Genomic DNA, 13101 nt, shown 5'->3' on the forward strand with positions numbered 1-13101 from the left:
CTTAGTAGTAAGTAATTTAGTTTAGTCGTACTAGTAGTAAAGTAACGACGTACGTATATAGTAGTATATATATATATATATATATATATATATATATATATATATATATAAATATAAAATTAGAGGTACATAATAAATCTGAAATTGTAACAAATATTTAAATATTTCATATATAAGAATCGATCAAATGTAAGTACTCAGTTAATCAATCCTTCATTTTTTTTGTATCACGTGTAAATGTGTTGATATTAAAAGATATTTCTTCAAATATATATCGGATTAATACTTTGATTTTTCTTTTAGTAATGCACAAGTATAATGTACCTTCGTATGGGACTGGATATGGCAAGCGGAGTAGGTACTCCAATAGCTTTGATACGTTGTTGCATCGTTGGGCTGGCACCACCCTGACGTTGAGGGACCGTGGCTGGCGAACCAGTCGTCTCCGGTGATAACGGATCGGGTGTGTGACTTCGAGATCCATTCATCCCTCTAAGAACATGATGAACATAAGTACTATGCTAGAGCATTTTGCATGTTGAAAATCCTGTCATTATCTATTGTAAATACCTTGGCCTTGGATGTGGACTGCCTCTAGGATAATGTATTGGATGGCGAAGCTGCGACGGCGGAGGATGCCTGGGAGATTCGTTGTTCTCCACAGGTGGCAGGAAGAAATTGCTTTTAGAACCATGTCTTTGCAACGGCGGCGTAGGTTCGCAGTCTGCAGATTGAGACGCTGTCGGTTCCATGTCTGTGTCCGATCCATCTCGTCCGGGTGATAACTATAAAGAAGAACCAACAGTGTCATGGATCAAAGAAAGATATATCAAACAAAAAAAAATTTCTCTTTGCAATATACATTACTACATTTCCTATGAATATTAGGATCAGTTTGGATGAATGGGATATATATAAACCATAGGAGATAATCAGTAAAGGCATCTTAGGACTCTGGATTGATCAATACTGATAGATGAGGTATCATCGCTGCAACTCATATTCTACAGATGTGAGAAAAAGACGTAAATATATATGTTAATTTTTATAGTAAAACACTAAAATGTACTACGAAGCTAGTACTAGGATTGCATAACTGTTTACATTTAGTACAACAATGTTGCTAGTCATGCTATACATGCTTGAAAACTGCATAGAAGCAAAAGAGTGCTTAAGATGTAAGCTTCGTCCAAATTTCCATTTGTTTAACTGTGTTAATAATAAGAAGAATACAAATCATAATAATGGTTCAAGCATCAGATTCCGAATGGTGTTCATAAAGTAAGAAGATAAGCGAGACTGCGCTAGCTCTTACCTTATTGTAAGCATTTGAACTGGCATTTCTAACACCATTGCTGCTATCCATGTAGGTCTTTACCTGGTTCTCACTGCCTATAGTAGATATCTCTGACGCACACGCTCCACGTCGCTTCCCTGAATACTTATCAGGTTTAAGTAAGCTGCAAATCATACAGAAAATTCATTATAACAAAATAATTTATGCATACAGAATTAATTTTACAATACCTTGGCTCCTTGCAATACCTTGGGTATTGTGGTCCAAACTGTGTGTGACAGCAATTGCGCAGACAACCTCGTGAAAAAGGATTGTAGCCTCCGTTAAATTTGCCTGTTACCTGAGGATTAAACTTTCAAAATGCGTTTCATCCGAAATATTTAATTTTCAGAAAACGAGAAAGAAAGCCACAAGGAAACCACGCGCCTTATAGAAAATAACAGTTTGCCAATTAGTAAGATATAAAAGGTGTGTGTGAAGCTGGCGTATCATTTTGTCAGAAACTCACTAATTATCGAGAGTTCTGGCTTTATTTTCAATAGTTCTATAGTTCTACATCGATTAAACTAATAGCTCTGCCCTTAAAAATAAAAAAAAGTGAAAAAAAAACTGAGACGTCAGGATCATGCAGCGTCTCATTTTGTCCTACATAAGTTTTGACAGATTCTTCTAAGATTTTAAAAAATACATAATTTTAAATGAGTTCTAGAAAGAGTTCTGACGATAAACAATGTTATTTTCAATTTTTAGTGACTTTTTCCCAAAAAAAACTTTTAGAGGAACAAAGATGACACATTGGCTAATTTTCGACAATTCTGTGAATTTCTATTCTTTTCACTGTCGGAAATCGGCCAGTATCTCATACATATTCCCTGAAAGGTGCCTTTCTAGGATAATAAAAATTGTTTAAAAAATTAACGAATAATTTATATCATCAGAACTCTTCGGAAAACGTTAGGACACATTCAGAACTAAACGAGAATTGCCATAGAACCCGCAGAACTGTCGGAAAACGGCCAGCGTCTCACACATATTCCCTAAAAGGTGCCTTTCTAGAGGTTCAAAAAATTAACAAATAATTTATATCATCAAAACTCTTTGGAAAGCATTAGGATATATTCAGAATTACACTATAAGTACTATAAATCTCACAGAAAAACGGCCAGCGTCTCACACATATTCCCTGAAAGGCGCCTTTTTAAGATGATAAAAAGTATTTAAAAAATTAACAAATGATTTATATTATCAGAACTCTTTGGAAAGTGTTAGGATACATTCAGAACTACATGAGAATTCACAAAACTGTCGGAAATTGGCCAGCGTCTCACACATATTCCCTGAAAGGTGCCTTTCTAGGGTGACAAAAATTGTTTAAAAAATTAATAAATGATTTATATCATCAGATCTTTTCGGAAAGCGTTAGGATACATTTAGAATTACATGAGAATTGCGATAGAATCCGCAAAACTTTCGGAAAACGGCCAGCATCTCATACATATTCCCTGAAAGACGCCTTTCTAGGGTGATAAAAAATTGTTTAATAAATTAACAAATAATTTATATCATCAGAATTCTTCGGAAAGCATTAGGATACATTCAGAACTACACGAAAATTGCTATAGAACTCACGTATCCGGGATACCGCCAGTGTCCCCCACATATTAATCCCCAAAAGTCGCCTTTCTAGGGTGATAAAAATTGTTTAAAAAATTAACAAATAATTTATATTATCAGAACTCTTCGGAAAGCGTTAATATATGTTTAGAACTACACACCCTAATTATCATAGAACTCACAGAACTGTCGAAAATTAACCAGCGTCTCATCTTTGTTCCTATAAAAGTGATTTTTGGGGAAGGGGGGAGGGGAATCAATAAAAATTGAAACTAACGTTATTTCGCCAGAACTCTCTCTAGAACTCTTTCTAGAACTCATCTAGAACTATTATCTTTTAAAATCCTACAACAATCTGTCAAAGCTTGCGCAGGACAAAGTGAGACGCTGCGTGAATCTGGCGTCTCAGTTTGTTTTTTCGCTTTTAAGGGCAGAACTCTTAGTTTAATCGATCTAAAACTATAGAACTATATTGAAAATAAAGCCAGAACGCTCAATAATTAGTTTCCACGAAATGATACGCCAGCTTCACACACACTGTAAAATGTTTAACACAATTGCTAAACTATTTCTAATAATGTTAAACAAATGCATTTTATTTGTCTCTAGTAAAGGACATAATACATTTCCAATGTCTAAACTTTTTTCAGCATATAAATTGATGGTGAAAAAATGCTTTTAGAACATCGTAGAGTAGCTTAAAATTTGAATCTTTCAATACTGAACATTATGCCATCTCTAACTAAAAAAATAAAATTTTGAAAATCTGCTCCTCACCTGTTCGTTCGTAGTACGTCCTCTGGAAACTAGGACTACGTGAAAGCCGGTCAGTCCAAAGATTGGAATGAATAAGAGCATTACCACTCCCATGAGTATGAGTCTATACTAAGATTAAGGATCTCATAAAATTGATATTGAATGTATCTGTTTCTTTTGGCTGAACTTTGCATCAGTTTTTCTCTTTTTTTTTCTTCAACACGAAGAGAACCATGCAAGAAGTTCAGCTGAAAAGAATAAATTCTTACATGCAGCGTTACATGCAGCGTTTTACTTTAGAAATTATTTTCTATGTAAAGGATACGCAACAATGGTATTAACTTCACTCAGCTGTTCTTTATGCTCCAGTAAGTAATATAGACAGAGCCCAAATATACTGAGCATGTGAAAACTGAGCGACAGAAGAAAAAAGAAGAAGTATCTATAATTCCTCCTACCAATGCAGTTGTTCACCCATGGGCAGTGATGATCAAATGTCTAAAAATATTAAATTAATCTCGTTAAACTTTCCTCTTATAATTCTAACAAATATTAACAAAAAAAACATACCTCGATACAATGATTGCAGACACTGCAGTGTGAGCAACGTGGAGGTCGATAAAATTTACAAGTGACGCACCACTTCATGCGTACAGTAATGCCATTGATTTCCACGCTTTTGTATAATGGAGCTCGAAAATCATCTTCCCGATCTTCGTCAGGAGGTGCTTTAATGAAAAACTATATTGCTCCAGATTCATGGCTGCATTCCATTGCAGGCATAATGCATGAGATATCATTTTATTCTTGTTGTTCACAGAGTATTAAACAAGGATAAAATGATAATGCAATGAAATGTAGCCTGTGTCTTGCCATAAGTACCATAAACATATTTCATACAGTGAACTCTACAACATATTGGAAAGCTAATGAGATGAAATTCTATTCGATAAGAGTGAACAGAGAGAAATACTTGCACATGGAGATTATTTTCTCAGTCTTGCATGTATTATTTGAGCTATGAAACATTGAAGCATTAGAAAATGTAATACATTAGAAAAACAAAGAGTACATCCCTAGGCTGACTTGCCTATATTTACAGTATAAGCTTTGCAGTATGTTTGTATGTATGTATACAGAGTTCACTAGTTTCATGTTTACCTTTTGGTATAACACCAGGATCCATAAACGTCGCCAGCGAGAAATTTATCACCACGAAGAAGGTAATAACTCCTTGCAGAATCGGTACCCATAAGCCCCACCGAGAGACATAATAGTTCCAGCACCTGTGAACATGGAACATGTGAGATTCAGCGATATCCTCCAAGAAAGAGTTCCGTCTCGACGAACGTGGATCGTGCACGAGTCGCGGCGGTACGAAGGAGGAGAAAGAGAGAGGGACAACTTACGGGAAGATGAAGAAGAGTGCCGTGGAAATGAGTAGGACAATCCACGCGAACGTAGCTGGCAGAGGCCTCGTCTTCACATCGCATTTCGGCATTCTGCACGCTCCGCTCTTTCGGTGGCACACGATCAGCGCGAATCACTGACGGACAAGATTTCTGCTAGCAGGAAATATGGCCGCGTCCATCGCGAGTTCGACTCACTTGCGACACGTACGGCAATGGATCGCGGCAAGGACGGCCGCGCATTCTAGCTGCCGTTCGAGCGTCCGTGACGCAACGCCGATCACCGATGAGGGAACCCTGGTCCCGGTCACTCGTGTGTCATCCCGGCGCGAAACGTCGGCGGCTTTCTATCAATATTTAACGGTCAGCTCACGTACAGGTATTAGAGCGACGAGGAGCTACGAGCATACTACCTCGATGACATACATACATATATAGCGATGCATCTCGCTCCTTCGTATTCGCTGAATCTCGTGCGGCAGCGCGCGTGTCAATCCCCTCTTCGCCGTATTGCTCCGTATGTTCTGTATTTTGCCCTGCTTTTTTCTGACTTGTGAATATTCACCAGAATATAACTGGTGGAAATTTCAGGACAAATTGATTTTTTGATTGTATTTATATTTATTTTGTCAATATATTTATAATATGTACTATATATAATATGTACTATATATAATATGTATATTATAAATATTAGATATATATAATATATTTATATATTTATTATTCATTTTTTTAATACAGTCTTAAAAAGTCACGAACCAATCAGAGGGACTATTAGCGTTTTAATTAAAAGGCTGTCGCAGACAAAATTTCTGTAACAGTAACTTTAAGATGTGATCTTAAGCTAATGAGCCAATCAGGAGACACTCACCAAACTCCGATTAACTTAACAGGTCTAATAACTTTGCAACTGAAGCTGATGTCGGAGAAAAAATGCAAAGAGAGAAGTTATAAATATAGATTTGTAATATTAATTTATGTAGCAAGGTTTCTCTCTACAGCTGTTTGTTAATAACTTATATTTGTTCAATATAGTATGTAAATTACAGTTAATTATAATTATGAAATATGTTTAACTCTTCAGTTCACATTTTTTCTCAGCTTCAGTTGGAATCCTGCAAAGTTATTAGGCCCGTTAATTTAATCGGAGCTTGGTGAAAATGGCCCTAGATCTATGTACTCTAACGGAAATAGAAATAACAGTAAACTTATTTATAAGGCGAGTTTTAACCGGTTGAAATTCACCTTATTGCAAAATTATAAGCCAGTTTCACCAACACCAGTTACTTTATCCGCCGATTAACTTCCAGTATTGCCAACTGCTAAACTGAAAACTCATCATCTCTAATCTAATTTCGAAAATAAGTATTTATAGAAAATAGTTAAATATATTATTCATTTCAATATTTTATTCATTATCTCCACACAACACTTTTTCTTTACTATTATAATAAGAATAAAAGAAAGATTTTTAAGTTTTGCTGTTAGCTATTCTGGTGATGAAGTTAATCGACGGAGTTTAAAGGCCGCAGCACAGATTTAAACATAACGCATAATGCATAATGCATAAGAGAATCAATCAATCAAAACTCTTCTTTTCCGTTAACTAGAAAGAAAGGAAGGATTCTAATTGATTGATTCTCTAATACTCGTATTCATAATCAAGCCTTGTGGAATGGCCCTTAAAGCCGCAACACAGATTTTTGCATAACGCATAATGCAGTGCCCGTATTTATAGTCAGATCTTGTACTTAAGGCTTCCTTAAATTTATCTTTGGATACTCTACGAATTATTTTATTGGCTGAGCATCTGGATTGGATAAGTTTACTGTTATTTCCATTTTTTACGTAATCTAAAGCAGTATTCTAATTGGGAAACTGTTCGCGGAGCTGCAGATAGCGCTAACAAACACGATCATGACGTCATAATAATAGCGTGTCACTAATAATTACGTCACAACTGCCTGTTATCAACGCTATAACGGGGAGGCACAAACTCTTGCGTAAAGCCGGTTCTACATTAGTTGCAAGCCGATCACAAGTTTGTTGTGATAGGGTCTGAGCACAAGAATTGTCATAACACTTACTTAGAGACTTAAGTTGTAGATGTAAGTAACGCACAAACTTTGGCGTATGATTTAACATATGATTTATTGCTGTCTCGTAAGCCCATTCTACAATGGGCAGTAGCAATAATGGATTAAAAAATAGGCATAGAAAACGATTAATTATAGTTGATTATTCTTCTCATATTCAACTGTGATTGGTTGACTTCTATGCCTACTCCTTAATCTACTACTACTACTACTACTGCCCATTGTAAAATGGGCTTTATAGTCACGGCAATAAGTTATACGTCATACGTGAAAGCTTGTGCGTTATTTACGTCTACAATTTAAATCTAAATAAGTGTTACGACATTCTTGTGCTCCAGTCAATATGAAGCATTGATTTCAAAATGCAAGTTTCAGATTGGCTGTTGCAACAAACTTGCGACCTTACGATATAGAACCGGTTTAACGCATAACACATAATGCATAAGAAAATATACCAATTAAAGTTTTTTGTTCTCTTCCTTCTATGAAATAAAGAACTCTGATTGGTTCAATTTCTTATGTCTCATGTGTTATGTGTTATGCACGAGTGTGTTCCCTTTAGCGTTTACAGAGCTCCTATTCTTAAGTCCGATGTTCACGGACATAGAAAAAATTAACAAATCACATTTGAACACTTTGTCATATGACTTGCAATTGGTCAATTCTTTCTTCATCCAAGGTCTCGAACCGATTTCTAGTATCGTGGACATAAGACTTTAAAAAGTATCGCATACGAAAATCTAGGGAAATGCTATAATATTTTCCTATTTTTTCGTATTTCCCTATTTTTATGCGATACTTTTCGAGAAAAGGGGACCCAGGAGGTCGATTGTGTATTTTCAAATGAGGTGAAAATTACAAAAGTGAGCAAATTCATTAGAAAATTCATAATTTAATTACCCAGCAAATGAGAATGAATTAAAATGGATTGAAATTTTTTTCTATCCGAATGCATATTTTAAATAGCGAATACTTTTTTTGGATTTAATTGGATTCAATTGGATTCAATTGGATGCAATTGGATTGAAAAACTGCATTTCCTTATTCAAAATTTTGAACAGTATTCACAATTGTGTGCACAGAAAAAGCTAATATTATTTTTAGATTGAAAAGCTTAGAGATGCTCCATGCAATTCTTATAAATGAATAAAAATGCATTCAGAATTGAAAAGCATTCATTTTAACATTCGTGAATCAATAATATTTCTGAAAATTTGAATCCATTTTAATTCATTTCATTCTCATTTGCTCGGTGGTCAATTCCTAATAATCTTTGCTCTCTTTTGTAACTTGTTTTTTACTTCCTTTCAAAATCCACAATCGACCTCCAGATCTGTGAACGATCCTAGTGTAGCGTTGCTAACGTTTAACATTCGTCAAGATTAGATTAATGTTTGAGGAGATTCTGTTCTCAAGTGGCACCAAACTTTTCTCTTTAGAATTTCGTAGAGTAAAAGTACGTATGTATGAATTTCAAATTTTATCGTAGTAAATGCAATTTCAATTTCTGCAATTGATGACTTACTAGCCACTAGGCTGGAGTAAATGTAATTCTTGCTTGTGTATCATCTTTAATTTTTCAAAGTTTTTGTGAAGTTCAACTTGTATATTTGATTTTAATTCTTCCTTTTCAGATTAATTTATTCAATACTGTAACTATTAATTTTTTGATCTAATTTACATTGTTCACTCCAGCCTAGCGACAAGCCATCATAAAGATTAGAATTGAGATTGCGTTCTGTTATTTCTGCGATTAAAAATTCACGTTACAAATACTTTACAAAACCTTAAAAATTTAAATTACAGAAAAAAGTTGCAAAAAATTACAAAATGGTGGATAAAGAAAGACTAAAATTATTTATTATAAATGAATTATTAGAAACAAGTAGCGATGATGAAATAGAAGATATATTATGAGTATAAGAAAAAAAGAAAGTTAAAAATTATGTGGACATCGTGAATAAGTACTCGGACAAGGTATATATAATTATATATTATAAAAAACAAATATTTTTGATAATGAAAATATTTATTATCATTAGTTTACTATCATTAGTTGTAATATATTATTGATTGTATTGTATTAAAGTTCTATGATATAATGATCTATTTCTTCCAAAATTTAAGGAATCTCTCAAGAAAAAACTTTCTGTATTAAAATTTATAAATAAATGTAGTTTATAAAATTTATATAAATAAATATATTTTATAAAATATTATGTCTTTCATTTATTTGATTTTTTCAAGTATTGTCTGTAAGTAATTCTTAACATTAATGCCGCTTATTAATAAAGATATTTACATTATGTATTATATGTATTATAAAATATTATGTCTTTCATTTATTTTATTTTTTCAAGTATTGTCTGTAAGTAATTCTTAACATTAATGCCGCTTATTAATAAAGATATTTACATTATGTATTATATGTATCGTTTCTTTTTATACATCGGTAACTTTTATTAATTACATTAATAATTAATAATTCAATATTTATTCATTTTCTTTTGCAAAATACAAATGATAATGATTATTTATGTAACAATTATACAATAAATTTTTCTACTTGCACAATTTTGTAAGTTTTACATATCAAAAGCACATTATTGCTCAAAAGTATTATATTTGTCTCGATTTTTGTAAATATCTTTTTCGCTTATCGCATTCTAATTCTACTACATGAATCATTTACATATATAATATATGTATTATATATATATGTATTTAAAACGTGAGAGATCTGAATTTTTCGAAATGGTGCATGAAAGAATCCTTCACAAAGTCTGTGGAAGTGACGTTCGCGCGAAACGAAACTGCGATTGGTTGTGGTACACATGACAATCTCATTCATCACTTCCGTTTCGCGGGTAAATTACTCAGGTAATGTTTTTAATCGCGCTGGTTGCTTGTTATAGCATCAAGTGAAATTAGAGAAAAAAATACATTGTTGCAATTGCGACGCTTCCAGAGTGTCATCAAAGAAGCATCATGCACGTTCTCAAGCGCGGTAATTTATCAAACTGAACAAATACACTCCCACTTAACATCGTTATTTGATGTATCTTCGCGCGAAACTATCTTTGTTTCGTTGATCTTTTCTCTTTCAATGTCTTTTTTATTTGTTGTCAGATGGACGTAAAGAGCCTGTGCATTTCGACAAGATAACTGGAAGAATTGAGGCACTATGTTACGGTCTGGATATGAATTATGTAGATCCAGTAAGCGTTTCCACATGTACCTTTGTAACTGATGAAAAAAAGGGGAACTTTGTTTTATATCAATTTTTCATTAATTTATATATTAATGAATGTTTTCCTGAAAGTCAAGTTTATTATAATTTATAAAAAATTGTTAGTTTAAGAGAAATGCATTACTGTATTTATTTTTTATTGTACTTTTCTCTTACAGTCTGCGATCGCACTTAGGGTTATAACCAATTTATGTTCTGGAGTGACAACAAGCGAATTGGATAATTTGGCAGCTGAAACTGCAGCGACTATGATTAATCAACATCCAGATTATGCAACCTTAGCAGCTAGAATTGCTATATCCAATCTACACAAGGAGACAAAGAAAGTTTTTAGTGGTGAGATATTATTAATCGTCGATATTACATTATTTATCAATATTTGAAGATTTATTAATATTTTGTATCTCTCAGAGGTAATAGCTAATTTATATGCAAAAAACTCGATCACGAATGAAAACTTGCCTATAATCAGTGAGAAATATTATCAAATTATCCAAAATAATGCAGACAAATTGAATTCTGCAATACTATATGATAGAGATTTTAATTATAGTTATGCTACATTTAAAATGCTTGAGAGTGATCACCTGTTGAAATTGAATGGAAAAGTTGTTGAAAGACCACAGCACATGTTAATGCGAATTGCTGTAGCTATTCATGGTGAAGACATTGATAAGGTTATTGAAACATACAATTTTATGTCGAAACAATATTTCATATATGCTGCACAGACGATAGATACCGCATGTACCACTACACAACAAATGGCTAGGTGATTATTATCTTTATCATTAATCATTATTATGATTATTATCTTCATTATTAAGTAATTAAATTTATTAGATGTAGTAATATATTAAATTAATGTAAACGATATTTTTACAGCACTTTTTTATTGACAATGTCTGGCGATAGCATAGATGGAATATTGGATACATTAGAAAGATTTACTGTTCTTTGTGATTATAATGGTGAAATAGGATTCAATGTACATTGCATTCGAGCAAAGAATACACCTATTAGGGGTACAGGAGGTGTGTCAAATGGATTAGTGCCTATGTTAAAAACATATGATACATCTATTGGAACTGTCTCAAAAAATGGCAAAAATGAGGGACCGATTACTGTATATTTAGAACCATGGCATTCTGATATTTTTGAGTTTTTGGATCTTAAAAGGAGTATTGGTTATTATTTTTTGTTGATATTTTCTTTTGTTTTGATAAAGATATGTGAATATCTTTTTAAACAACTATATTATAGGTGAGGAGCAATTGAGGGCAAAAGGCATGTATTATGGATTATGGACTCCAAATTTATTCATGAAACGTGTTTTTGATGATGATGTATGGAGTTTAATGTGTCCACATGAATGTCCTGGATTAATTGAAGCTTGGGGTGATGAATTTGAAACATTGTATACCAAGTAATTGATTATACATTTCTAATATAATTAAAAAAATGACATTGAATTTATATAATTTCCAAAGAATGTATATTCCTATTTAGATATGAACAAGAAGGACGTTTTCGAAGACAAGTTAAAGCAAGGGAGTTATGGCTTCTCATTATTCAGATACAATGTGAAACAGGAGTGCCATACATAGTTTTTAAAGATCATTGTAATTATAAATCAAATCATCAGCATTTAGGCACAATTAAATGCAGCAGTTTCTCTACCGAAGTAGTTCAGTATTCGAGTTCGGATGAAGTTGCCATGTGTAATACAGCTTCAATCGCTGTCAATATGTTTGTAAATTCTACTAAGAAAGTTTTCGACTTTTATAAACTTAAAGAAATAGCGAAAATCGTTACTTATAATTTGGATAAAATGATTGACGTTAATGTTTACCCTCTTCCAGAAGCAAAATTATCATGTGATAAACATAGATCTATTGGTAAGCTATTTGCGTTTAATTCGCATACTATATGCATTGCTTTCCTTAAACTCCTTAAAATTTTTAAAACTTTAGGTATTGGTGTACAAGGATTAGCAGATGCATTTATTTTAATGAGATATCCATTTGAAAGCAAAGAAGCTAATGAACTTAACATTCAAATTTTTGAGACTCTCTATTATGGCGCTCTAGAAGCCAGTTGCGAAATAGCTATTGAAAAAGGTCCTTATGAGTCGTATAAGGATAGTCCTATCAGTGAAGGTGTAAGTATAATCAAGAAAAACATTTTCTGTTATTTATTATTGATTTCTTGTGAAAGTTATTTACGTCTGAAAATGCAAATTCTTTTGTAGATCCTCCAGTTTGACATGTGGCATGTGAAACCAACAAATTTATGGGATTGGGATATTTTAAAGGCAAAAATTGCTAAACATGGATTGCACAATTCATTGTTAATAGCTCAAATGTCAGATGCATTTATGGCACAAATGTTGGAAAATAATATGTCAGTTGAGCCATATATGAGCAACATTTATACGATACATGCATTATCAAAACAATATTCAATTATTAAACCACATTTGCTACGAGATCTAATCGAGAAAGGTTTTTGGAATGAAAACATGTGTAATAAAATTATTTTTAATGGCGGATCTATACAAGTAAATATTCATTGTTTAATTTAACTGTATTATAAATAGATTGCATATTAAATAATTTATATATGATATATATTTTTTAAAAATAGATATTGAACATTAATAAGCTCTCTCTCTCT

General features: G+C 32.9%; 2 protein-coding genes across 2 annotated transcripts in view; one reads left to right on the plus strand and one right to left on the minus strand.

Moving 5' to 3' along the window:
- Positions 1-5168, minus strand: part of LOC105624127 (palmitoyltransferase ZDHHC5) — a 6861-nt gene extending 1693 nt beyond the window's left edge. Inside the window, exons 1-10 of the mRNA XM_012205487.1 lie at positions 5077-5168; positions 4829-4953; positions 4238-4395; positions 3993-4165; positions 3689-3791; positions 2927-2980; positions 1528-1637; positions 1316-1460; positions 571-785; positions 325-492 (exon numbers count right to left, since the gene is read on the minus strand). Of these exons, the coding sequence (XP_012060877.1) occupies positions 325-492; positions 571-785; positions 1316-1460; positions 1528-1637; positions 2927-2980; positions 3689-3791; positions 3993-4165; positions 4238-4395; positions 4829-4953; positions 5077-5168 (1343 nt within the window). The remainder of the gene's footprint in view (positions 1-324; positions 493-570; positions 786-1315; positions 1461-1527; positions 1638-2926; positions 2981-3688; positions 3792-3992; positions 4166-4237; positions 4396-4828; positions 4954-5076) is intronic.
- Positions 5169-10163: 4995 nt separating this feature from the next.
- LOC105624129 (ribonucleoside-diphosphate reductase large subunit-like) overlaps positions 10164-13101 on the plus strand; it is a 4115-nt gene continuing 1177 nt past the window's right edge. The window contains exons 1-9 of the mRNA XM_012205488.1: positions 10164-10182; positions 10305-10393; positions 10584-10761; positions 10837-11197; positions 11311-11612; positions 11689-11851; positions 11935-12323; positions 12399-12586; positions 12677-12985. Of these exons, the coding sequence (XP_012060878.1) occupies positions 10164-10182; positions 10305-10393; positions 10584-10761; positions 10837-11197; positions 11311-11612; positions 11689-11851; positions 11935-12323; positions 12399-12586; positions 12677-12985 (1998 nt within the window). The remainder of the gene's footprint in view (positions 10183-10304; positions 10394-10583; positions 10762-10836; positions 11198-11310; positions 11613-11688; positions 11852-11934; positions 12324-12398; positions 12587-12676; positions 12986-13101) is intronic.

The sequence above is a fragment of the Atta cephalotes genome (assembly GCF_000143395.1).
Source record: "Atta cephalotes unplaced genomic scaffold scaffold00073, whole genome shotgun sequence".
Classification (NCBI taxonomy): domain Eukaryota; kingdom Metazoa; phylum Arthropoda; class Insecta; order Hymenoptera; family Formicidae; genus Atta; species Atta cephalotes.